Here is a 26,417-nt window from a genome sequence, read left to right as displayed (position 1 = left end):
AACTCTGTTCCCTTTCCCTGCTGAAGAAAAGGAGACCCACAGCATGTTCCCTTAGAGATGGTGTGTTAAGTTTCCATCATTAAAAGTAGTTTGTATGTCAACCAAAATAATCATATAATCATAATTTGGTCTCATCTGATAGAGCCCTTTCTTCCACTCTTCCTGTTTGAATGGAAAACTATAACCATTACTTCTTATGGTTTTCTTTCAGCAATGACTTCATTTTTGCCACTTTTTCATGACTCCTGTAGATTTGAGGAGTACAGACCAGTACCTCTTGGCTTCTTCTCTTCAATTGCAAGTGTGGACTCTAACAAAGTAAACATCTTACGAAAGTAGTTGGTTGCACTGGAATTTAATCTGTGACATCAGGAACCATTGCCTATACCTACCGAAGAACTTGAGCCCATCTCCAGTGGTTATTGAGCAAAAGGTGAGGCTTAACATACATAGATCACCAATCCATCACAAGAACAAACAATTACGCACACACATAATCAAATAGAAGGACAACTTAGAGACCAATTAACCAAACACCCATGATTTAACAGTGTGGGAAGCTGGAATACCCAACATGAAAAGTCTATGCAGAAAGACCCAAGGCTGGGATCTGAACCCAGGAACTTCATGGTGCAAGACCATGAACCAACCAGTGTACCAACTGCACCACCAAGTATATTAAATCTGAATTTTGTATTCACTTCAAAATTAGTTTGTTGGTCTATCATCTGAAATATCAATAAAACCCTTTTAAATATGTGATTATACAGGTATAAATAAAGTTTGGCAGCACTGCATGCTTCCTTTGATAAAACTTCTGCATGAAATACCAAGTTATTTATAGTTTGACATTTCATGGAGTCATTAAAAACAAAACAGTATTATCAAGATGTAGACTATTAAAATACACATATGATGTAATTTGGCTAACTGAATAAACTGTCTTCATATCTAAAATGTTACCGCTGTGATTGTCTTCAATAAAAAAAGGTGTGTGTATGTGCATGTGGGGTTGGGGCTGAGTTTAGAGGGGGCAGATGAATCTTTTGAACGTCTACTCCAGGATACAGCTGCATATGACTAATTTCAAACTCCCCCTTGTAGGGCCCCTATGCAAAGCCATTTCACAAGTAACACACATCACCAGGCATCTGTTTCCTGTTTTCATTCTTTGAGTTATCTTATTTTCCTTATTTCCCCCTCACCTGTTACAGTTCACGTTCCTTCCATCATGCAGCTTTGCCGGGACACAAGAGTGTTCAGAGTCACAAAAATAACTTCAGATGGGATCAGCATAATTTTTGAGACGATGTTTAATTCAGGCATATAAAATAACAGTTTAACCATGTGAACACCTATGAGGAATAATATTGGAGTAGTTTCTCATCGGTTGGTTTCAGGATCTTCTTCTCCGGCATGTTAACGACCCAGCCTGGAGACAGGCCAAAGAAGATCTGTCGAACATCCTTCCTCATGGCCAGCATGTGACACAGTTCATCCTTTGAAATATCTGGCAGCACGTAGCCGTACTTCTGCGCCAGGGCGCGGCGGGCCTGCTGGATTTCTTCCGGATCTGCTAAGTAACCCCGGTTTTCAGCACTCATGTAATACGGGACCATGTCCTCTCCTGGCAGCATCCGCTTCGGGATGGGCTGCCCCCTCATGAAGAACGGGACGGGCTTGATAAGGATTCCTGTGAAAACAGAATACATTGACATGCCTTTCATTAAAAAAATAAATAAAATACTGCGATAAATTAGCTGCATTATTATTGTTTATTTACCGAGACTTATGGGATCGTAGAAGCTGTTGGTGATGATGCCTCCATTCCGTTCGATAGCAGCTATGGCTCCTTCAGTTGCTCTCTGAACCTCAATGTTGATTTTTGCTACAAAAATGTCAGAACCCTGAAAGAAACGGAAAATACATATGAACTGGAAAAGGGTGAAAATCAGAAGTCGACAAGGCGTCTCTTCATTAGTCACAAGACCATCATGTGGCGCCACCTGCTGATGGTATTTCATCTAATATTAATCTCCTTAAAACCTGCAATTACTTCACTTTCATACGTTTCTAACAGTTTATTTATTGCATCCGATTGCAATGTTTTCTCTATAAAATGCCCAAATTTAAAGATCCACCAAAAGCTGAATATATATTCATTTAGCTGAATATATTATAACTGTTGATGTGATCTTGCTTAAGATCCATTGTTTTGCAAAAGTATTCATCCCATTTTCACATTTTGTCATGTATCAAATAAAAATTTGAATGTCATTCACTGGGTTTTTATGTCACGGATCAACACAAAGTAGCATATACTGGTCAATGATTAAAAAACAAAACACTGATTTTAAATCAATGTAAAAAATTAATTTACAAATAAAAATTGTAAATGTGTGGTGTGCATTTATATTCATCTTCTCTGAGTCAATACTTTCTAGAATCACCTCCAGCTGCGGTACATTGACAATGAATAAAGCTAAAATTACCTCATCAACAAGCTGGACTCCATAGTCCCTCTTCAACGGCTGGATGGTGACTCCTCTGGCGTTGACGAGCTGGGTCAGGTCTATGGGCTGTGATGGGTCGACCCGACCCAAATCAATCAAGTACTGCAGTCTTTTCAACGTCAAAGGCTGGTATTGTGGACGGCGACTTGTAAGGAACAACAGAAATGTACTTATAACACCTCATATTGTTGGTTCAGGAATCATTGAACACCACCTTAATGAAAATCAGAGCTTATTGGCTGCTTAACTTTAATTCCGATATGAACAATAACATTTCCATAGTCAAAAGACTTGAGATGGTTTATAAAGCTGATAATCAGTTTTCGAGTAAGCATGAGTCACCAGGGATAGTGAATGCAGACTTTCCAAAAAAAACGGTGTATGCTGAATGTCCTTCGTGATATTATCAATACTACTTGTTACTCTTAAAGAAAATCTCAGCATCTAAGTTACTTTGTGGTGTGACGAAAAAAAAAAAGGTGACATACAAGCTCAAAGATTGGTCGATTCCGTTCACCTTGAGAGCAATCGGTGCATTTTTAACAAATGATACTCAGAGTCTATTAGCATTTTCTGTGCCACTAATATTGAACTTAACCAACTCAAAAAACAGTTTCTTTTATTTACCTGTGGTCTTCATTGAAGCCATATTTAGGAATTCTCAAGTAGAAGGGGGTCTGTCCCCCTTCGAACCCCAGCCGAGGTCGGGTCCCTCTCTGCCGCTCTCCTTTGTGGCCTCTCCCGCTCCTGTTACCTCCGTGCTGTCCTCTGCCCCGCCGCTTTTCCTGCAAAAATAACGGGTTAAGATTAGCTGATGCACTGTCTTATAAAGCAAGCAAACGTCATGCTATTATTGGAGCATATTAGCTGCTAACGGTAGCCACGAAAAAGGAAAGGCAAATAAAGCTTACATTCTTCCTGGCTCCTGGTTCAGGACGTAAATTTGCTAAAGTTATTCTCGGTAGATTTTGCAAAACGTCCAGTGCTTTACCGCCGGGTTTTTTAGGGAAAGACATGTTTCTGCTGCTCACATGTCAAATTAGCAAACCAAGGACACAAGGTCACGTGACAACATGGTAGCGGATGTGATTGTTCTTTAGAGCCATAGGTTGTTTCAAATTAAAAGCATGTCACTCAAACTCGCCATCGTTCAAGGCCTCCATAAAACCAAGCTGTACAAAGCACATACTTAGAAACTAAAATATTAAGGCTGTTAAACAGTGGCTCAAATTCAGTAAGACATAAAATAAGTTGCTGTCATGGATACGAACAGATACTGCAGGGATGCTGCCACAAGGGGGCGCCAGATCCTATTAAAGCCATATTCATTCATTGAAAAGATAGAAGTACAGCCAGGCCAACAATTAGGAATAGGCAAATAAATGTAAAGATTTGAAGAGAAATAAAATACTTTAATTTATTATTATTAATCACCTATCCGTAGGACAACTGGTCCTAAGGATAGGATGCAGCCTATTTTAAATCCCCTTGTGGTAAAAACATATGAAACATCATTAATTATAATCTGTATTTAAACCTTTTGGTTACTTCCCTTTATTATACCAATATAACGTAATAGTTTTTGTTTGTTCTATGTTTTCATCATGTAAACATAAAACATGATGTAAACTGTTATTATTATTATTATTATTATTATTATTATTATTATTATTATTAGTAGTAGTAGTAGTAGTAGTAGTAGTAGTAGTAGTAGAAGTAGCAGTAGTAGTAGTAGTAGTATTATATGCCCATCAAATATATTCAGTGCCATTATTTTGTAGGTTTAGTTGGTGTTTATTCAGCAGAGGACTTAACTCGGTTTGACCAGAACCAATGAATAACTTGTATTGCTAAAGAGGATCAGTTAACAACCAATCAGCTAGCTCCGGGGGAGGGACTAAAACAGCCCAGTCAGTTGGAAAACAGCGTCCTGGTAGCTTCTGGAGAGCCAGCCGACCGTTTGTGTTCTCCCGAAATTCAACTTCCAGAAAAGAAAATTCAGGGTTTCTGTTGGCAAAAGGAGGCCGAGTACCTTTCACCAGTTTCCTCAGTTAAAATATTCTCCTCAGTTATAGTTTGTATGACCGCCAAAACACCTGCTTAGTGCCAGTGTTTAGCCGAGATCAGCTAAATTGTGGCTGCCTCAGCGCTGTATGTGCGGTAACAACATGTCAGCGCCTTTACCTGCCATCGTGCCTGCTGCCCGGAAAGCCACCGCGGCGGTGAGTAATAGAGTCGTTTCAGAGAGCAAACTTTCTATTTAAACTCGGTCAAATCCTCAGTTGCTGCCTTTAACGAGTTAAAGAACAGAAGCTGCTAAAAATTTGACAGCTGCCAGTCTCTACCTCATGTTTACAGACGTGCATGTTCTGATTTATAGGTCATTTTTCTGCATGGCCTTGGTGATACTGGGTAAGTCTTACTGCTTTCTTATCAGACTCGGAATAATTGGTGTTAAAAATAAGCTAACGGTGCTGCTGCTTGATTTGTTTGTTATTGTTTCAAATTTGACAGGCACGGATGGGCAGAGGCATTTGAAGGCATTAGAATACCTCATGTGAAATACATCTGTCCACATGCGTAAGTGGTCCTGGTGTGTTTGTAGAGCAACTTATGACTTTAATACATTCAGTACTTTAACTTGCTCTGCAACTCTCATTACTTCTTGCAAACATGTCTGAACCTGCAGTCCTACAATGCCTGTTTCTCTGAACATGAGGATGTCCATGCCTTCATGGTGAGGCCCCCCGAATGATTTCTTTATTATTATTTTGTATTTATTTTTGAAGAGATTCAGAGTTCCAGAATGTTAGTGTTTGTTTTTATTTAATGGTATGAAAAGTGCAGATTGACTTTCCAGGGGCACATTTTAGGAGGTGCACCAATTTGAAATTGGGCAAATATTTGATCACCGATCGTCAACTATGATTTTTTTTACCTGCTGACTTAGTTTGCTTTTTAGAATTACAGATAACAGTGAAATACTTCACTTCCCCCTGATATTTTTTGTAATCACTATAACTGTTAAGTGGAAAAATGGAGCAATTATATGTAAATAAGTTTCAAAAGAATCAATGAAAATCTACAAATTGACTACAATTTTGCAGGCGTTGATCCAGATCAGGTTGCTATTCATAAATTCAACCAAATAGAATCAAAACAAATTTCTTCACTCCTTTCAAAACCTGTATTATTGCTCACTATCTTTTAAAAACATCTATGTACTCCTCAAAATATTGATGTGTAAAATTTCCAACAGATATTTTTTTTTACAAGATTAAATTAAAATAACTGTGTATTTGAGAGAATGGATTAAACCAGAAATGGATGTGGTGACAACTTTTGTGTGAAAAAGTAGCAGTTTTGCTTTTTAACAATAACAACAAAAAATCCAGACAAAATAAGTTTAAAACTCTTTTAACTGTATTAATAATTAGAAGGATTAGCTTAATTAAAACTGCAATCTCTTTGTGTAATAAGTAGATTTCTTTCTTGAAGCTGTTAAAATCTTTTGTGCTGCTTCATATGTCATGTATAAACATGAAATATGTTTCTTCATAATTTTCTAGTTTTCTTCCTTTACAGTGAACAACATCCATACTTAAGAGCCACATCTAGTACCTCTTAGATGTGGTGTGTTCACTGTAAAGAAAAATAATTGTATTTTAAATTTTTGCTCAATCACGGATCAACATTAACATCGGCAGCTGATGGTCACTTTTTAAAATATTGTATCTGTTTGATTAGTAATTCTGGGCTAATTTAAGTAACGAATGTTTACTTCCATCTAGTTGCTGGTTGGAAGGGGGTTAGCCAGATGGTATTTGCTAGTTCATGTGACAGTGATGAATCATATTTTCATATCAGTGTATCCCTACTTCACAGCGATTCTGATGCTTATTCCACCATTTATAGGTTTGATATCTACGGGCTGAGTCCAGAGGCCATTGAAGACGAGGCTGGTATCAAGAGAGCGTCTGAAAACGGTAAGTTTAAATAATGGTTGAAAAACTTTACTCCCATGTCTTCTGATAATAAGGTTGTTTTTTTTCATTTCATTGTGCAGTTAAAGCTATGATAGATCAAGAAGTGAAGAATGGGATACCTTCACACAGAATTCTCCTGGGTGGATTTTCGCAGGTAGGCGTTTCATTTTTAGAAAGTTTGTGAGTGTTATTTAGGCTCCTGGTTTTCCACAAGTATGCGATCAACAATAACTGCACCACATCTATTTTGTGGTTCAGTATTCACAGATTTTTCTGCGGAACATAACTCCAGATTATTTGTGGAAGCTTACATAGTCGCATAATTTTATTTTCATAGTGTATCTAGTGGAAGCTCAAAACTAATTTCAGTTTTGAGCTACCAGGTGGTCTTTGTCTGTTTCTGGTGAGACAAATTATTTATTGATTAAAAAGAATACATAATATACCATAATATCTGCATTTTTTTATTTTACCTTTGACACAGCTTCTCCTCCCTTCATGGATGTTTGTTGTCTCTGGGTGAATTTAATCAAATAGAAATTACTGATTTTTTTTTTTGGGTTCGTTTTTCTCAGGGTGGAGCTTTGTCTCTGTACACGGCTCTGACATCTCAGCAGAAGCTTGCCGGTGTGGTGGCGCTGAGCTGTTGGCTTCCCCTCCGTAAATCCTTCCCTGAGGTAGAAAACCAACAGCACCTCTACATTTACAGTTTCATTTAAATGCAGCATCAGAAATCCGTAAGAGTGAGCGTAGCAGGCACAACAAGCAGAACATGATTTTAACAGTTAATTTTTTTTAAAATGAGCACGCAAGTCACTTCTTTTTTTTTTCTGAACCGTCCCTTTAAAGAAACCATGCTGCAGGGATATTCCCTTCCTGCTCATAATCTGTCATAATCGGATCATAAAAACAATCCTAATCTCTTCTATTCTCAGGCGGCTGCCAACAGTGCTAACAAGGACATGCATCTCCTCCAGTGCCACGGGGATTCCGATCCCCTCGTTCCGTTTATGTTCGGCACCCAGACGGTGGAGAAGATGAAAAGCCTCATCAACCCTGCCAACGTCACCTTTAAATCGTACCACGGTCTACCTCACAGTGCCTGTCCAGAGGTCAGTCTGCAGGCAGTCCTTTCTGAGAAGCAGTAGCACCTCTCATTCAGTTGGCGTTACAGTCTGCATCTTTTTGTCCCTCTGCAGGAAATGATCGACGTCAAGCGGTTCATAGAGAAGCAGCTTCCTGCCATCAGCGACCAGTGAGTGGGGCCACTCACTGACTCAGTGCTCTCCGAGTCCTTTGGTCTCGACTCCTCTAAGATTTGGTGGACTTACGACCATGAACTGTACCTGACAGTAAATGTGTGCTGCTGCTCCATAGGCCCAGAGAGACCTAGGGTTTCCTGTTAGCCTGCAGAAAGGCCTGACTGAGACAATGCTGCATCTCCTCTGGAGCCACAAGCTCCACTCAGTGTTACTGTAGAGGAACATTAGCTGCTTGATCGCAAAGCATGTTGCCACTGAGACGAGCCATTTTTGCAGCAACTCTATGTATTATGATAACTAGGGCTAAACTTTTAAGTTTAATACTGACATTCTCACAATAAATGGCCTGTTGTAAAAAAAAGAAAAATAGCTTTTGTAATTCAAATAAGTTTATTTATGAGCAACATATCCCTTTGGCTACACGAGTTGCTTTAGCAAAATTGCAGTTTTGTAGAGATGCAGTGATCAGGCATTTTCTGGATGGTACAGATTTTCCTTGATGTGCTGATTCCATTTTTATTTCTTTTCTGTTCTCAAGACTGCAACAAATAATAGTAAAAATATGTTGCATTTCCCTTTACAGGGGGAGTATTTTTGAATCATACTGAAAGTAACTTGCAGGAGGGTTCCAGCCCAATCCGGATAGGTATCAAAGACAAAACTCGCATTTTCCTGATGTTTTTCTTTTTCTCAAGATAAATAAATAAAAAAAAAAACATTATTTTGCTTTCAGATCATGCCAGTTACTTTTGATTTGCTGCACTATTTTATTGCTATTTTTAGAGTTGATGACTACAAACTGACAGGTAAATGTGCACATTACAGAATAAAAAAGGGGCCATTTCAGTACTACTTTATTTGGCTTCCAGATTCTCTTTAAGTTTTAACCTAGACTTTTATTTGTTAATCACAAACTGCTTAAGAACCATATTTATCTTAGGAAAGTCCATGCTGAGTTTTTGAAGTTCAGCTATTATAGATTTTGATTTAGAGCTGATTCAGTTGGTTTAGTTGCCAACAAACAGTGAAATACTCCATTACCACATTATTGCATTTAAAGCCAAAACTAACACTGTTGTTTCATGGTGGTAAGTTTGGTGGTCCAGAAGGATAATCAGTCCAAGCACAGGCTGTTTTTTTTTTTAATGAGACCAAATAGGCTAACTAGCTTAGCCCAGACCTCAACCCTACAATAACTGAACCTCTCACAGTAAACATGCTAATTTAAATCAGCTCGGCTGATTCTGCCAAGAAGAATGTTCAAATATCCGGCAGAATTACATTACAAGCTTGTTGATGGTAACAAAATCCATCTGACCATGGTGCAACTTTCTTGAGTGAGATTTAACCAAAAAGTAGAGGGAGTCCGTTTAGATTTTGAGGAAAAAAAAACATGAAAATAAATAATAAAAAGCACCAGATTAACCTTACTGATGCACATAACGCATTCATATAAGCTTCTATATATCTAGCTGGTTAAGGGGTGCAAATGGGTGACTAAGGCAGCCCAATAAAAAATTCACAAAACATTTAATTAATGCTCATATCAAATGAGAGCAAGAACATATGATTGTGCTTTATTTAATTCGTGAGAATTCAGATAGCTATTTCACACAAATTCCCTTTTTTTGTTTTTTTTTTTAATCATACATAAATATATCAGTGTTCATGGTCATGTATTCAGCATATTTTTCCCTGTTCTGTTGAAATTAAATATATAACTAATATCACAGTATTGAAACACACAGACGAGATTGATCTCTGGGTATCAGCTCGTCGAGTTGTAAAAACCTTTCATATATTTATCTTTGAGAAGAGCTGAAAGCACCAACATGTGAAGTCATTGTCGCACCGTTCACGTCGGACTAAAAGGTGCTTGTGTAGAAGATGTTGATCCAAGGCACTTTCCTTTCTTCCTAAGGTACATTTAAATAAAACCTACAGGTTTCTACAAGAACTGAATATGCATTAAGGCTCACAATATACCTAAATACAAATGCAGTGCTCACAGATACATGCTTTCCCGCTTTAAATAAGGTAGAAAAGTGCAATGTCAAGCGCTAGGGAATATATTTATATATATTTATATATGTATAAAAATATAGATATGTTTTCTGAACAAATACAGTAACAGATGCCAAACCTAGCTTTTGTTCTTGGTTGCTCTGAAGGATTTGGAAATCCACTAATCATGCGGAAATAAACAGCAGTTATCAGCTGGATAAAGACTGGCTTTCAGCTGGGTTCATTTTCCTGTCTGTCTTTCTCTAAATAGCTGGTCTCTTGACTTTTTACACAAAAGCTCCTCCATTTGTTTGAGTATGTGTGTGTTTGGGGGGGATGCATGCGCTGAAAAGCTAACGGTGTGGCAGTGGAGAGAGTTTATGGCTCGGGGGGAGGCTCCTCCAAGCTGTTCAGCAGATCTGTGTACGCAGGCGAGTTAATGTAGCGAGGGTACGAGTCTCTCTGCATCAACGTGTAGATCTGCTGCTGAGCGTCGTCGAACGTGCATGAGGTCGGCTCCAGCATGTTGCGGTTTATCACCTCTCGTACGCGGGAGTCCAAGCTGACCTGTAGGGCAAGGAAATGGTGAGATGCTGAATTAAACGACGTATAAGGAAAGTCAAAAAGTTTTTTGCTTTTTTTTCCCAAATGATTTATTAGGCTGAAAAGACTTTCTAAACTACATTGTTTTGTTCAAGTTCACTAACCACACCCATCCCTGATTACTTATTTACCTACAAAATAAGGGAATTATGGAAATCGAACAGAATAAAGTAGGCTAAAAGATCTCACAAAGCAACACACTATGCTCTGATGTAAAAATGTTCAAGAACAGATGTTCAGTTGGAGGAAATCCTTCAAACTTTAATGTATATTACGATAAAACAGCAAGGCAGAGGACATTAATCCCCAACCAAATAAAATAACATTATTACCTTTTCAGATGATTTGTTTTGTCCACTATTTCCTGATAAATTTGTCGCTAAATTTAACAGGATTACACCTCCTCTTTGACTTGATCAACTTCTTTGTCTCACCTCTTTTGGCGACAGAATGGAGATGAAGTCCTCATATATTTGGCGGACTTTCTCCTCCACCACAGTCTTGTTTGTCTCTTTTTTCAGATCCTCGCAAGCAAGCCAGAACATCATGTTCTCTTCGCTGAACTCCGTCCTCAGGAATTGCCTGAAGCAGCTTCGCCCAGCTCCGCTTTTCATCAGCTTCTCAAACGACACCGCCCAGGAGCGAGCTTCGTCCACAGTGGGTTTTGGGCTGAGGAATGAATGAAGAATTCGTTTTGCAAAGATAGTTTGGTTTCCTTAAAGTCATTTTTAGAGGAGGGCAGTGGGAGCTACCTTTCTTCACAATTGGAGTTTCCTTCTGGCTGCTGCTCAAACGTTGACCTCTGTACGGTTTCTTCATCACCTCTAACAGTCAAGCTGAAAAGATTGAGAGGAGGTATTATGTCTGAGCAGTCAAAACAACAGCAGGAATATTTAATCCCATCTTTTTGTTTGTAAAACCAAGAATGTTGACTAAAATCTTGAGTAATTTCCCAAGATATTGCTTCAAAGCAGACAGACTTTACAATGACCTTACTAAAGTATTTATAAACCTTTAGCTCCTTCAATTTTCCTTTTCATTTGACCCAGAAACCTAAAATTGATCAATGATATGTGGTTGATAGGGTTAGAGTTAGGATTGTTCTCCATCCAATCAGACCAAACTTGAGCATTCTTGCAAAGAACAAATTTTGAATACCGCATTCTATTTTCCTTCCACTTCACAGTTATGTGCTGGTTTGTCACATAAAGTCCCATTGCTGGACTTTGGCTGCTATTTCACTTATTTTCAGTCCAGAACTACGCCTAGCACTTGTGTTACAGTACAGGTACAGAGTCAGGAGAAAGATGGTTAACATCCCTACAGAACCCGCACATCCTGGACACAAACAGTTTGAATCTTTATCTTGAGGTCAGGGTTTCAGGGCTGTATTTGCAAAAATAAGTAACCCCATAGACAGTTTCTTCCCCCAGATTGTCTCTCTGATGAACACAATGAACACTGTACAGCCAGAGAAGTCAGCCACTGCTGTGAACCAAAAAAAGAATCTTTGCACTCCCACATCTATTCTTCTTTTCCTTCCTTCTATCTTTCTCTCTCCTTTTCTTCCTTTAATTCTTTCTATATGAAAATTGGCTTTGAATACCTTTATATATTATTTCTTTTATCCATTACTTTATTAAGTCAGCTCTTGAAGCCAAAGTCAAATTCCTCCATTGTGCACATAATCTTGGCCAATGAGTTTTGATTCTGGACGACAGATCAAGACCACTCTGAAATTTTATTTTTGCATCAGGTCTGACTCCCCTGATGCAAAGTGAAAGCAAGCATCTTAAAACATTTTCGCAGTCAGATCTTTATCTGGAATTGCGTAAAGAAACTGATGTTTGTTCCTCATTCAAATTGACTCAGCACGTATGGCAGATTCACGCCGATCCGCTGGGACCACCTGCGTCAATAATAAAATGTGTCAACTACCTTGTTGCCCCCGTGGGTCTCACCTGTGCATAATTAAAAGCAATTCGCCGCTTCTATTACAGCAGCTGGCCCCGGAGTAATTGGTTCAGGTGAGAGTCCCCCGCGAGCCATCGCAACTGGGAATGTGGCTGCTGTGCAGTGATTAAAACCAAATTCATATACAAGTAGAGATTAAATGAATTACTCATCTCCTGTGAAGTGCATTAGGGTGGCTGCTCCCAGAGGAAGCTCGAGTCAGCCATGGATAACTGCAAAACAGGTTAAATCCCCGGAGACGGCTCTGCGTGTGACCACTGAGGTCCTGTTGTTCTGCGAGGAGGGGTGGGGTTGAGTGCGATCTTTCAACCCTAAGAAGTAGTGCTGAAAGATGGAACTTTTTCCTTCTAAAGAAACCATCAGGTCCTGGCTAACATCTCCCCAAACTTTGCTGGAGAATGTTTTATGGTCTGAAGGAGCAAGACTGGAACTTTTCAGTATTTGGGATTGGAAAAAAGGCATTGCTCATTGTAAAGAAAAGAACACCATGCCCACCATGGAGGATGGTGGTGGAGGTGTCATGCTGCGGGGTTATATTTCTTCAGATGAAACTCAGGGTTTTGTCTGAAGCTGAACTCATATGCAAAACACTTTTTCAGCTTTTTATCTCCAAAAGTATTAAAACCCAAGTATAATTTCTCTTCCATTTCACAGTCCTACGCTACTCTTTGTCGGTCTATCCCAAAAGTCTGAATAACGTAGTTACATTCATCTGCAAGGCAATCCGATTGCAATAAAACTAGTACACAAAAATGGTTTCCAACGTTAGTCTGAACAAAGAACATTAATTATAATCATATTTAGCATTGGTTGCTAGTCCCAATGGTGGTGTGTGTTTGTTACCAGGAGCAGCTACAGCAGCAGCACCAGCAGAAGCAGCAGGCGTTTGAAGCGTTGGTGGGGGTGTTTCCCATTTTGTGGCGCGCTTGAAGGACACTGGCAGCTGCTTCCTGATGAACCTGCATCTGTCTCTTGCGCATCTCCGCCCGCTCTGAGCCCATGGACTGCAAGCAGAGGAGCACCACAGGGTTAGAGGGAGGTTGGAACTTTCACTAGAAGATGGTAAAAGCATGAAGAGCAGCTCTGACAGGAATAAGGTGACATAAGAAGAGATCACTAAAATGGTAATAGGATAACATTTGATTGGGTTAAAAGGCAAATTAATCCATCCATCCTTCTATGAAATTTGTTCTAAGATCTGGATTTCATGGCAATTTCTATTAGCCATTCACACTCCTGACTCCCTGATGGCAGAGGAAAAACTCATTCTTGTTTATGAAAATGACGGGATTGCTGCGCATCAAGGCCTCTTGCTGACAAGGTTTTTTAAATTTCTGAAAAGATTTTAAGTGGATTCAGACAAAAAAGTAAAAAAAAAAAATCTTATTTTTCATCTCTAGGCAGATCACTGTCTAGAGATTCTAAGAGAACTATCCTGCATGTTTAGCTGATCTTCATTGGAAACATTCAAGGTGGACGACACTAGAAGTCTACGAAGTTCCAGACCATAGATGCCCTTTGTGAAGGCATCTCCCAACATTTCACATCAGCGTAACGGAAACAAGCATCTTTCTACTTACTGAGTCCTTTTCTGACACTTTGAGTTCTAGTTTTTTTTTTTTGCTTTGTGAGGTTATGATCTTAAACTTTAGACCAATTGATGGGACAGCTAGTTTGAGATTCGTCTAGTTTAATCATTTTTGTCTCCTGCTCGTGTTTCTTCTTTTTGCATTTTGAATTCAGGGTAGACTCACTGATGTGCTTTGAATTGTAGTTCTCATGAACTAAGGGCTGGATATTCTTCTTCAGGACTTTCTGCTACAGTCAAATTTGTGGTTCTGTTCACTATGTGCAGCTCCTGACCATCGCGGTACCACCAGCAAGATGTTTGACTGTAGACATGATGATCTTCTTCTGAAATGCTGTGCTAGGTTTTATCAGATTTATCCAGATCCATGTTTTCCTAAAAGTAAATGTTTTGTCTCCTCAGTTCATAGAATGTTTCCCTAAAATCTTGAAGATCATCCAGTTGGCGATGGGCATTTGAGTATTATCTTTCTTTTCAGACTTTGTTCAGCCATGGTTCTGTCCTTACAACTTTTCCATGGATATATATTTTCCCCCAGTGTCTCTCCTGTTATTGAATCGGGAACACTGACCTTACCAGAGGCAACTAAAGTCTGGGGTGTTTTAAATGGTTCATTTGTGACTCCCAGGACGAGTCATTGGTCGGCTCTTGGGGTAATTTTGGTAGGTTATCAACTTCTGGAAAGGTTCCCCGGTGTTTTGTAAGATCTCTTTAGTCTTGGGTGTGGTGGGTGAAATTTGGCACAACAGTCCTCTAAAAATATAGTTAAACCCAGTTGCTTCTTTATCTCTTTTATTCTTCGTCTCTTTTTTAAAGCTAACAGTAAATTAGTTAAATGGTCTGACATATTTAAAAAGCATACAACACTGAGTAACATCTGAGTTACATTTTTAACTGAATTACCTTTTCAATGATATTCCAATTTATTGAGAATAACTTGTATCTGTTTCCACCTGTTACAGCCGATGCATTTTGTAAAATGCATTTCGACATTCAGTGCCATTTTCTGTGCATGTTTTTAGTTTCTGTTAAGACATCTTAATGCAAAGTGGAAAGGAAACTAATGTCAGATGCATCCAAAGCAAACTGGATTATGCTGAAAGGTAAGAGAGAGAAAAAAAAATCTAGAAAGAATCCCAGCATGAGGAGCAGCTCCCCTCCTCTAGCGGTTATGACAGCGGCTCGGCGTCACTCCTTGGACCGCAGAGATCGCATCCATCAGTTGCATCCTCGGAAGGATACGCACGCGTGATGGCACACACAAGCATAGCTCTCAGCCCAAAGCGAGCGGCCATTTATAGAAATACAATGAAATCATTTGATCAGGAGGGCTGATAAGATGTTGCTTTCCTCCCTCTTGTGTTTCTCTTTTAGGCAAATAGCCCTGAAAAATAAAATCCGAAAAGGACAAAATCGTTTTAATTAGCGACGATTACACAGAAGTCATGATGAATAATTCAGGAACATTTATATGGATGCTGGAACATCCAGAAAAAGATGCTCCTGAATTATCCGCGTTTTATTTTTGTTTAAAAAAAAGCGTAAATGCGATCATCTTCTTAAACGTGATCATGTTATATATATAAAAAAACAATCCAATAAATCGATTACTTACTGTGTCACCATGAATGCCAGAATACAGGTGATTTTCAGCTCGATCACATCCGTCTGCCTCCGACTTGACACAAACCAGTTGGTTTCCTCTCCGCGCATGCGTTCCCTGCAAGTGTGAAAAAGATTTCTCTGTAACCACATGCATGCAGGCACGGCCACAACACTGTGGAGATCTGTTGAAGCCACGGGAACAAACTGAGAGCCTGCAAGACTTCTTCATGACACAAGCCAACGCTCATGACTCCAACACTAATCAGAAATCTTTCTGGAAATATAAGCAACAGATGCTGATTACAATTCGACTGGAAAGAAGCAAATGTGTTATAGTTTCAAATAAATAATAGGTCTTTTATTGGAGGACAGCTTTTGCAACTCGATATGGTTCTGAATCTCTCAAGCTGATAATATTTCCTTCAAATACCAACACATTTTGCATGTCAAGACTCAATTCTGTCAAACATCTGGAAAATCCTCCGTCCAGCAGCATCTCTGTCTGCGTCCCCGCCCCCCTGGCGTGGCTGAACCTTCTTATCTCCACCAGGGGGCAGTAGAGATCCATCCAAACAAAATTAAATCGAACTCGTTGGAATATTGAAGGCAAAAACTTCTGCAATCTAACGAAGACCGCAATTTATTAAATATCTATATAGATAGCTGCTGTATATATAGAAACGAATTAAAGACATAAGAGCAATAGGTAAATAATGTATTAATTGCATGATAATTAAATTGTTCAGCATAAAACTAAAAAGGCAATTTTGCGCAAAATAATGTTTATTTATTTAGTTAGTTGTTTGTTTATTTAGTTGTTTGTTTGTTTATTTATCTATCTATCATTTTTATCACTAAAGTCCACCTTGAAATACTTAATTTGTTACTGGGACTCTTTGAACAACATGTATTATTATTATTATTATTATTATTATTATTATTATTATTATTATTATTAGTAGTAGTAGTAGTAGTAGTAGTAGTAGTAGTAGTAGTAGTAGCAATTGTAGTAGTAGTAATTGTAGTAGTAGTAGTAGTAGTAATTGTAGTAGTAGTAATTGTAGTAGTAGTAGTAGTAACAATGACAATAACAATAGTAATAATATGAATAAGAATAAATGTTGCTTGAAAACAAGCAACATTTACAATGGTTACAAGGTAAATTACACAATAATTTACACTGTATTAAAACAATGACAATGAAAAAATTAACATTTTATATAATTTTTTTATTCAATATTTGTTTCCATGCTTATTTTTATGTATTTAAAAAATAATATAAATGCTCAAATTATTTATTCATTTATTATGTTATTTTGTGATTTGTTATGTAATGTATGTCTATCTTACATATTAATATTTATTTGAGTTATTGAGCTAACTCATTTATTAAAAAGTAATCTAAGAAATATATATTTATATATGTATATGTCTGTATGTAAAACTAAACTTGAATTAATAAGACCTTTGAGCAAACAGAAACAGCTTTATAAAAACAGTCAGAGAGACTTTCTGTTTAATCTTCAAGACTCCTCTGCATTCAGAGAGGAGCAGAGAAACATTGATTTTAAAGATAAATTGACCTCATTACCATCTTTTAGTCGGTATGTGCAACATTTTAAAAACTGTTTTGCAGTAAATTAACTCCCTGCAACTGCGATTAAATTGAAAAGCTGTGCATTAGTATTTCATTTTAATGGTAATCCATATATATAAGCTTTAGAAATACATTACATACCTTTCACTCAGGTCCATGTGTTGCTCTGAATACTAACTATGGCTGTTGAACAACAACTACAGCTAGTAATTTAATCTCTGCTCACTGTAAAAAGTTTTACCAACCGTAATATCTCCTCATAAGAACCAAACTTTCTATTAAGCTTTTTGCAATGGCCTTTATTAATAGGTATTTCCACATTTTTGTTAAAGATTTGACAGGTTTTTTTTGCTCATTTTTCAGTCCTTTCACCCAAACGTGTTGGCATATTGAGCAGTGTGTGTTTAGAAATAAAAATAATAGATCAGTGAAGGAATAAAGACAAAGTGTAAGACATAAAAAAAACTATCTACATCAGATTAATTTTGTAAGTATGCCTTTAAGAATCAGGAAAAATAAATCTAGCCATCCAACATGGGACCTGAAGGATGTATTTTCCTTTAGTTGATGTATGGCAGGTTTTCAGCTGACAATTCCTTTCTATTTTGTTAGACCTGAAATTGCTTTTGTATGTACCAGTTGCATTATTTTTCATCTTTTTCAAAGATTTAGCTAAAAAATAACAACAATGCATTGTGTCTTTTCAACCAGCTGTTGGAACAAAGACTGTGTAAAGCTGGTTATTTGCAAAGTGTCTGTTGTGAGATGTGCTTAGTTTGCTCCTTGAATTTCAGAGGCTTTTTATACAAAGATGACTCATGAGTTCATCATAGGTCCAAGATTTTGCATGTTGTATTTGTGCTTTTCATCATGCATGTGCTTATTCTGTATTTTGAGTAGATTCTAGTGGATCTTTCTGCAGGGCCTCTGGGCATTGGTCCCTGCAGCGTCCAGGCTGCTTGAGCTGTAAGTTTTTCTCTGTGCTGTTTGGGATAATTTCCAGTCCATCTGTCAAAAGGTCCTACATCCACCCAGTCCTGAGTTGTGGTTCGTTTGTGGATTTAGAAGACATTTGGACCTTCTTCTACAGGGTTGGAGAAAGGTGTTTACTGTTATGACTATGGAATTGTTTGGTTATTATTAGCAGTAAATTCAAAGAGAAGCAACAGTTTATGATCTCAAAAGTAAAGCAAAGCAAAATATTCATTTTATCATTTTTGCTACAATTACTATCTTATGACAAGGCAGATGCCTGCTCACGGCTGAAGTCAGACATAGCAGAAAGGGCAAAGGCAACAGGTGTTTTCTCTGGCGGCAACACAGCTACCCACCACTCACAACCCTTCTCCCACCCTTTGCCTGCTGGTCAGCTGGCTGAAAGAAGACCACTCTTTTCAAGTGATTATAAGATAAATCCTCAAGAAAGACAAATTTTGAAATACTTGCCACCATGAAATTCATGAAAGATTAAAGGGACGAATGCTTTTTTACTCATGGTTATACAGTAGACTTCTGATATGTTTGGTGTTTAGGAACCACAAATAACTAATATCTACAAATAGTTGAAACCCCCTCTAAAACACCTTTAACTGCATGTTTTAATAGTTCAAGCACCAAATATGCCTTAATATACATCAATATGCACAGTGGAAATCTCTTATCACAACCAGGGAAGCTAAAATCCGAAGTCTTCCTCCTGACCTGTCTTGAGGGTTCAGCCAATCACTGCCAAGGGAACTAAATAGCTCTTGGATTGGCTGCTGTACAAATGACAGCAAAGTAGCATTGCCTCAATGTTTTTCAGCTTCCCAAGTTGCAATTTCTTTCAAATATTTCAGATAAACTATGGTTTTCCATAAATAATTTTGGGTTACGTTCCACAGCTGCAAATAGATGACTACACAAATACTGCAAATAACAATTAAAATGTTGCACTTTTGCTTCTAGTGTGCAAAACTGCTTCTTTTGTTTTTTTATTAAAACTGATTAGACTTTGTTAGGAATTTTCTTTTACATTTTTTGTGCTGTACCATTTTACAGGGGTATCCAAAAGCCCTGATTATCCAAGCCATGAAAATACTGGCCTTTGCCTCCAGGCCTTTGGAACTGTACATTTTCAGTGGATGTGATGCACACCTTCTGGATGTCACAACCTTCACCTTCAATATTTCCAGAGCAAATATTATGTCTATGAGAACGTTTGGACTTTTATGACTAAAGATGTTGCCTCCACTGCAGTGCTGCTGTTTGATTTAATTTATTCTTTGGCAGGCCCAGCCAAAGTTTGAAATGTTCAGACAGAACAAGGACTTGAATAGCAATTTATGTCTATGTAAAACCCTAAAGTCGCACAGATTTTAAATTCCCAGAAGAAAAATAGACCGCCTAATTTTGGTTTTACAGCCACATCCCTCACTGCTTTCTCTCAAACTGCGGGCACAACTCAAAAGCGCTGAATTATTTTCTGGGGGCTGTTTTTTATGCAGCAGCTGGCATCTCTCGAGTGAGGCGCTGCACAATCTGACCAGAACAAGATCTATACGTGTCACTGCAGCAGCGCAGGCAGAAGTACGCTATCTTCTGCAGACACACGCGGGAGAAAAGCTAATCAATTTGGGAGCACTTCTGATTTGTGTGCTGGAGTTTCATTGGGCGTTGCGTCTTGTAAAATGTGATTATCCACTTCAGCTAAAGTTGCGAATGCAGCAATGGAGATTGCAGGAGAAGAGGAGGTATGTCCGTCTCCTTCCCCACGCTGTATGTGTGATCCAGCTGTAAAACAAATTCAATATGGAGAAGCCCCCTCAAACACTAAATAAATCATGCGTCTTGTAGCTGCAGTAATCTTATGGAGGGATTGCTTCTTTAATGGACCCTGCTCTCTGGTGAGCTAACTGTTACTGTGATCTACAGCTGGAACATATCAGCACCTGAACTAGACTTTTAATCTCTCCACACAGGAAAATCCAGGTTTAACTGTTTAATTCAACATGGTGTCAGTTTAAAAGCCAGCAGCCCTCCAAAAACACACTTAGAGTAAATCAGCAACTCGACTGTCTGCTGCGACACTTCCTCGCAGATTGAGCTCGGAAAATGTGTGCTCTGAATATTACGGTCCACGTTTTTCCAAGTCTGCTGCTCGATTCATTTAAAGTCATTAATTTCTGCCTCAGAAGTAATTGTTTCTCACTCATCTCTTTCGATCGTGATTTAAAGCGGAGCTAAACGCTATGAAATTATTAACAGAGTTTATCTCTGAGCAACAGAAAGGTTGAACTTCAATCCTTCAAACGTTTAACAAAATATGTTTCTGGATGAAAAAGCTCTGTTTCCCACGCTGGACTGTTGTTGAATGAAAAAGGAGGGCGAGAGAATCTCTGAGGCACAACATGTTTGGATGCTGAGCCAGCAGTCAGTTTTAGCCACTGCTGACAGCTTGGACTTTAGGTATTTTATGTGATTAAAATCCCCCCAAACAATTTGTGATTCAAGGAAAGGGAGACATGGTTTAACATTTTTACTATAAATAAAAATATTAAAAAATGACGCATGCATTTGTTTTCAGTTCCCCTTTACTCTGATCCACCAAAATAAAACCCATTTTTGAACATCTTTTACATCATTTACATCATCATCGGAAAGAAGTGGAAAAAAAAAGCCATATGTAAACATGGGCTTTATGGACAAGAGGCAAGAAAAAGGACATTATTTAAAGAAATCCATCCACAAACCCACGAAACAATGATGTCCGATCAGATAAAAGCATTTTGGTTTATATGCAAAACACCCTCATTTCATCAACATCTCAGACAGAGAAACTGGTCACAGTTCATAAAAACCTGTTAGAGATTTTTATTAACTTTGATCAAGACTTGAAGACTTTCCAGAAAAACCAGAACTATGATGAAACCATATTTTATGTGTTTAAATGGCCTAGTCAAAGCCTAGATCTAAACCGAATTGAGAATTTGTGGTAAGGCTTTAAAATTATTGATCACAGACGCTTCCCATCCAATCTGACAGAGATTGATCTATTTTGTAAAGAAGAAAAATTGCAACTGCTGCCCCAGAAAGCTCAATCCAGAGTCACACTGCAGTTTTTCTATTTATATTCATAAGAAACTGTGAAAATGATGCATTGATGTCCTTCCACTTTATGATTGCTTTGTGTTGGTCTATCACATAGCTAAATTCATTAGCTATGTATGAATTATAATAAAAAAGGGTTAAAGTTAAGTTGATCAATAAGCAAAATCTGTGAAATGAAAAATGAGATTACAAAATCACAGTTCTTTTTGTTCTGAGCCAGACCTTCTTTCAATCTTTCTTTTTGTTTAATACTTTCTTAAAATAAAGCTGATTTTCAAAAATTCAAATCAAACTAACAAACAAAAACATTTGCACTTATAATGATCAGATACTGGATTTTGAATGAGCTTAAAAAAGGTCAAAAGAAAGCATTTTAGCTCCGCTGATAAAAAAAATAAATCTCTGGATTAATTAACAGAAATATCTTCAGCTTATCTGTATGTTTTCATGAGTTTCCAATATGTAAACACATAGACTTGTATTTTTGCTTGGAGAGTTTAACAAGAAGACAGAAGCATCTCAGAAACAAGCCTGTATCCAGAAGCTGTTTCATTGTCTGCCTCCAAGCAGGTAGCTCTTAATCTCACCTATTAACACATAATTCCTCATTTGTTTCATCGGTTCAGAAATCAAAGTGTAAAAACCCCAATTTGCTTGTGAACACGAGCAAACCAAGTAATTCTGGACACCGAGCTGTTGCCAGGTAACTGGTGGAAACTGGAGGAAGTTACTGCTCCCAGCTCCAGTTCAGAGCTCAGATTTAACTGTAAGTCAGTGATCAGTTCTTAATATCCTGATATTTTGAGCAGTTTATCGCAATAAATGATAAAAAACAGACTGACTTCTACGTAATTTCTAGTTACACCTTCTACTCAAAGAACTTGGCACTAGAGCTCCACATTCATCAAGTCACATTCACTGATACACAGATTGGTGGGCAGCTTGGGGTTGAGTGTTTTGCACAGCGACACATCAAAAGGCAGCAGGAGGAAGCTGGAGTCAAACCCAAAACCTTTGGATTACAAGACGACTACTCTTCCCACTGATAGACAATTGTTCACACTCACGTTCTCTAGGATTTATGGAATTATAGAGGATTGCTTTTGTTGGAACTGCACAATTGAGACCTTGCAAAAATATGACTCTGGATCCAAATACCAGCCTGGGATCTTTCTTCATGGAGTTTGCATGTTCTCCATGTGCATGTTGCATGTTTGGTTTATCGCAGGGTAATAGCCTCCACAGTCCAAAAAACATGACTGTTGGGTTGATTGGTTTGACTAATTTGCCCTTAGGGGCGAGTTTGTGCTTGTACCCGGGTTGGCAGCTGGACGTCGGCATCCCCAGCAAGGATGAGTGGGTATATAGAGAATGGATGGGTGTTTTTGACAGTGTTAAATAAGATCTGTGAATCATTTACAATAAAAAAGACAGATTGTTTACATCTGAGAACTTACTCACAAGACATAGACAATGTAGGAAAACATAAAGGAAATTTAGGAAGCACTGCACTTTATCACACAATCATTTGATTGACTTAAAAACTGCAGAACGAATGAAAATGGAGAAAGGAAGCCAAACAGATTGACGTCTTATAAGAAGGAAGGAAATAAGAAAGAGAGAGAAAGAAAAATTTGAAAGCAAGTAAAAAACGATGAAAGAAACATACACAAAAAGAAATGAAGGAACAAAAACAGAGGAAAAAGAAAGAAGCAAATGAACATAGAGCAACTGTCATCTCTAAGTGTTATTTAATGAGTGCAGTTCCGACTGATTCGTCTCATTTCACTGAAAGCTACCAAATCAACATCATATGAAAGTTTGATTTATTTTAGCTTTCCAATAAATGATCCCAGCATAAAAAACAGATTGATCTGTTCTTGATTGATGAACTTAAGTTGATTTTAGTTGCGCACTAAGTAATACTCTGTGAGTGAATTGGTGGTAATTTCTAGAATTACCCAAATCTTTGTCTGCTTTGATTTCAAAGAGATCAAAAGATCAGAAGGACAGAAAGAAACTCCGAACCCAGCAGCTGCAGCTTTCATTTTGATAAATGAACACTTCAGGGGCGAATTCATTTGTTTTCTCCTACGTTCTTTATAAACGTACACAGTTTGGGAGCAGCTGCCGTTTAGTTTGATGCAGAAAGAATAAAGTTCATTATATCATTCTTTGCAGCCAGGAGGCTGATGAATATCACCGAGGAGTGAAACATTACTCGGTTATATTTTATTCAGAACCTGAATTAAAAATGTATGTTCCTTGACTTTTTGTACAATGTTCCTGGACACTGAATAATTTCTCAGGACTGCCAGTACTTCTGTACAAACTTGTGCAGTATATTATTTTCTTCCTCCAAAGGCAAGGCATTAAAACTGTTTTTGAACTGATTATCACCTGTGGTCCAATGAAATGTTAAAATCTAATAAATGTATTATATCTCAGCCCGCTATGGACAGTAATGGATGCGGATGTTGAGAGCAGAGGCTCAACTCAGTGATCTGCACAGTGAGGCGCCACTGTGCGAGTTTCCAGCAGAGTGCAGAAGGATTGTTGCATCAGAGAAAAGGCTAATTTGGCTTTTGTAACTAATGGAGGTCGAGGAAATGCAACCAAGGTGTTATATGGAAACATTACGCAACACAGGTAATTGAAGCAAATCAAAAGTGCACTCAGATTTAATAAGCTTTTAGCATTGGAGATTTTTTTACCGGGGGGGATTTGCAGCAAAAATGAACATCTTTATCACAAATAAAATGGTTGAAATACACAACTTTACAGCTGCAACATTTATTAGATGGACAGCTGTTTCGCAGACGTATTTTTGAAATGTATTTATTTGGTTCAAGAAAAAGAAAAAACACAATGAGATAAGGTGCAATACTGCATGATAAGGTGTGATATTGTATAATTTGATACAGTACAGAGATGCAATATAAACATGGTAGTAAGACGGGACAACAGGAAAGAATAAAATATAACGATTCAAAATAATAAGACAAGATGAGAAGATAAATATAATATAAAATAAAAGAAGATCATATACAATACCATTGTACAATAAAATATGAAAAGATGCAGTAAGAAGAAACAGAATGATAGGACATGACAAAATGTAAAGAATTTACTAAATGACACAGGATACAATACAAAAATGATACAATTTGATACAATAAAACCACACATTTTGATAAGATAAATCATCTGAAGCATCACATGATGAGAAAAACATTTTATGTACCAAATTAAATACACTACTTCCAATTTTTACATCTTAAATAAACAATAAAAGTCATATTTTTACATCAACTTTTAGTCATTGTGACTAATTGGAAAGACAATGGAATAATTAAAAAAGACCCCAAGCTTCTGAATGCTCCTTACAACACAATATACCTAGATATAATTTGCGGTCAATACAAAACAGTGTTGAATTCTGTGTTTGTACCTTTTTAGTTGCTCCTTTTCTCACACTAAAAAGGCAGGTAGTCTCCAGCCTTGCGGTACAATCTGTAATCAGCAGCAGGGTATATTTCCAGAGAGAGAAGCAGTAATGGGAGGCACAGAGAGCAGGTAATGGGGTGACAAGGAGGAATGGGTTTCATGTTCAAGCCTCATTCCCTTCAACTACGGAACTGTGTCCACAGTGTGTCTGAGGGCAAATTATACAGAAAGAAAACATCATAAATAAAAATATACCGTATTATGTGTGAACTGACTGTATCTCTCTTTCAGCTTTTGAAACTGAAATGACAAAGTAAAATCTAAATTCTCCGTCTTCCCTTGAAGTCAGGCGAGAACTTTGTCATGAAAGCCACACATTTCAGTGTTTTGGGGAGGAAGGCCTTTAAGATCTGTCAGCCTGAAACTCTGTTAAGGTTTAATGTTCCTCAACCTTTATTGCTCGGCTTCAAGGCTCACCTCGTCTGAGGCGGGCATCAACTCGAACAACTTCTCCAGCTAATTACTGAGCCCTCAGAAATAAAACGAAAGCTGGAAGAAATAGAGGATGTTCCGGCAAAAAATAATTGGTCCGAGAAGATGACAGCTTGCTGGTATATTCTGCAGCTCTGAGGCATTAAAAGAGAACAACAACCTTCTGTCCTCCTAAAGTTTCATATTTTCAAAATCGTCAAGGATTCTTACTTATTCATTTCTGGAGATATAAACAGTTTGGAGAACATCAGGCTCTTCGATGGGGAAACCAAGCTAAAGATTACCGTTCATTTCCTCTGCTGTGGAACTGCTAACTATATGTCACCATAAAAACAAGAAGTGAATATAAAAAAAATAAACATGTACGTAATATCAGTGAAGTTGCCTGGTACAACTTGGACCTGTAACAGTCCGGACATCAGTGACATGATTTGGGTTTCATTTGCATCTTCAAGGCTTGAAAGTGATTTGATGGAGCAATCACTCACTTTTTAGGAAATATCAGTGAAAATAAGACAACAAAAGCTCAGATTTAGAGGACAAAAGGAGGGTGGGACCACCACTTTAAATTTGCTCATCAAGTCTTGAGTCCCGCCCTGTACAGTAACTGCAATAAAAGGCATTTTTTTCCCATTTTGTTCCTGTTTCACACAATATTAACTAAGAAATCAGAATCTAACAATTCTCAGCTTGACTGGTAGGTCCTTGTCCAACAACCCATCTTCAGTGTGCATGTTGCTACTGAGTGAAGTGGACTCAGAGTTAGCTATTTTCTGTTGTAATGAGGGTTCTGTAGGACGCATGGAGATGTGAAAAACTATTTGAAAGGAAACTGCATCTTCTACAATATGGTGAGTCAGGTGAGCAGATCATTCAGACTGTGAGAGAGCGAGAGAGAGTGACACTTCAGCAGAAAATAGGAAGGTTCAACATGTAGCAAAGGGCAACAAGCCACAGACCTGATCTCAAAGTAGCGGGAAATGACAGAAACAGACCAACAACAACTCAGAGAACTGAGTGACCTGATCACTATTTGTTATCCCCGCTTTATTGGTCCTTTATGAGTTTTAGTTCAATTTCCTTTGTGTTAATTAGTCTCCCTCCCTCCATCCACCTGCGTTGCTTCTCCCACAGCTGTACTACATCTACTCTGATTACTTCGTCTGGCTTCTTTGCAATTTTCCAGCCCTGCCTCAGTATTAAAGCTCCTGGTTTTCATTTATTTCTTGCTGGTTTCTCCATTACACTTACACTGGA

At 38.0% G+C, this 26,417-nt stretch overlaps 3 protein-coding genes across 3 annotated transcripts; 1 reads left to right on the top strand and 2 right to left on the bottom strand.

Annotated features, from left to right (window-relative positions):
- Nucleotides 1–1,295: 1,295 nt before the first annotated feature.
- Nucleotides 1,296–3,605, bottom strand: mrpl15 (mitochondrial ribosomal protein L15). The gene is made up of 5 exons (XM_032552199.1): nt 3,425–3,605; nt 3,141–3,298; nt 2,493–2,658; nt 1,784–1,907; nt 1,296–1,693 (listed from the first exon to the last, which is right to left on the bottom strand). The coding sequence occupies exons 1-5, from the start codon at nt 3,527–3,529 to the stop codon at nt 1,356–1,358; spliced, it is 891 nt and encodes a 296-aa protein (XP_032408090.1). The 5' UTR covers nt 3,530–3,605; the 3' UTR covers nt 1,296–1,355.
- Nucleotides 3,606–4,419: 814 nt separating this feature from the next.
- lypla1 (lysophospholipase 1) lies at nt 4,420–8,613 on the top strand. Its single transcript, XM_032551653.1, has 10 exons — nt 4,420–4,735; nt 4,894–4,925; nt 5,028–5,093; nt 5,203–5,250; nt 6,429–6,499; nt 6,580–6,653; nt 7,075–7,176; nt 7,435–7,611; nt 7,699–7,754; nt 8,345–8,613. The coding sequence occupies exons 1-10, from the start codon at nt 4,667–4,669 to the stop codon at nt 8,367–8,369; spliced, it is 720 nt and encodes a 239-aa protein (XP_032407544.1). The 5' UTR covers nt 4,420–4,666; the 3' UTR covers nt 8,370–8,613.
- A 682-nt stretch (nt 8,614–9,295) lies between these two features.
- Nucleotides 9,296–15,779, bottom strand: LOC116711993 (regulator of G-protein signaling 20-like). The gene is made up of 5 exons (XM_032551652.1): nt 15,546–15,779; nt 13,186–13,346; nt 11,121–11,204; nt 10,803–11,037; nt 9,296–10,332 (listed from the first exon to the last, which is right to left on the bottom strand). Exons 1-5 carry the CDS (start codon nt 15,762–15,764, stop codon nt 10,144–10,146), a joined length of 888 nt encoding a protein of 295 aa, XP_032407543.1. The 5' UTR covers nt 15,765–15,779; the 3' UTR covers nt 9,296–10,143.
- Nucleotides 15,780–26,417: the final 10,638 nt, after the last annotated feature.

This window comes from Xiphophorus hellerii, chromosome 21, assembly GCF_003331165.1.
Source record: "Xiphophorus hellerii strain 12219 chromosome 21, Xiphophorus_hellerii-4.1, whole genome shotgun sequence".
Taxonomy (NCBI): domain Eukaryota; kingdom Metazoa; phylum Chordata; class Actinopteri; order Cyprinodontiformes; family Poeciliidae; genus Xiphophorus; species Xiphophorus hellerii.
Note: the sequence above shows the minus strand (reverse complement) of the source record. Positions and strands in the feature narration are given on the sequence as shown.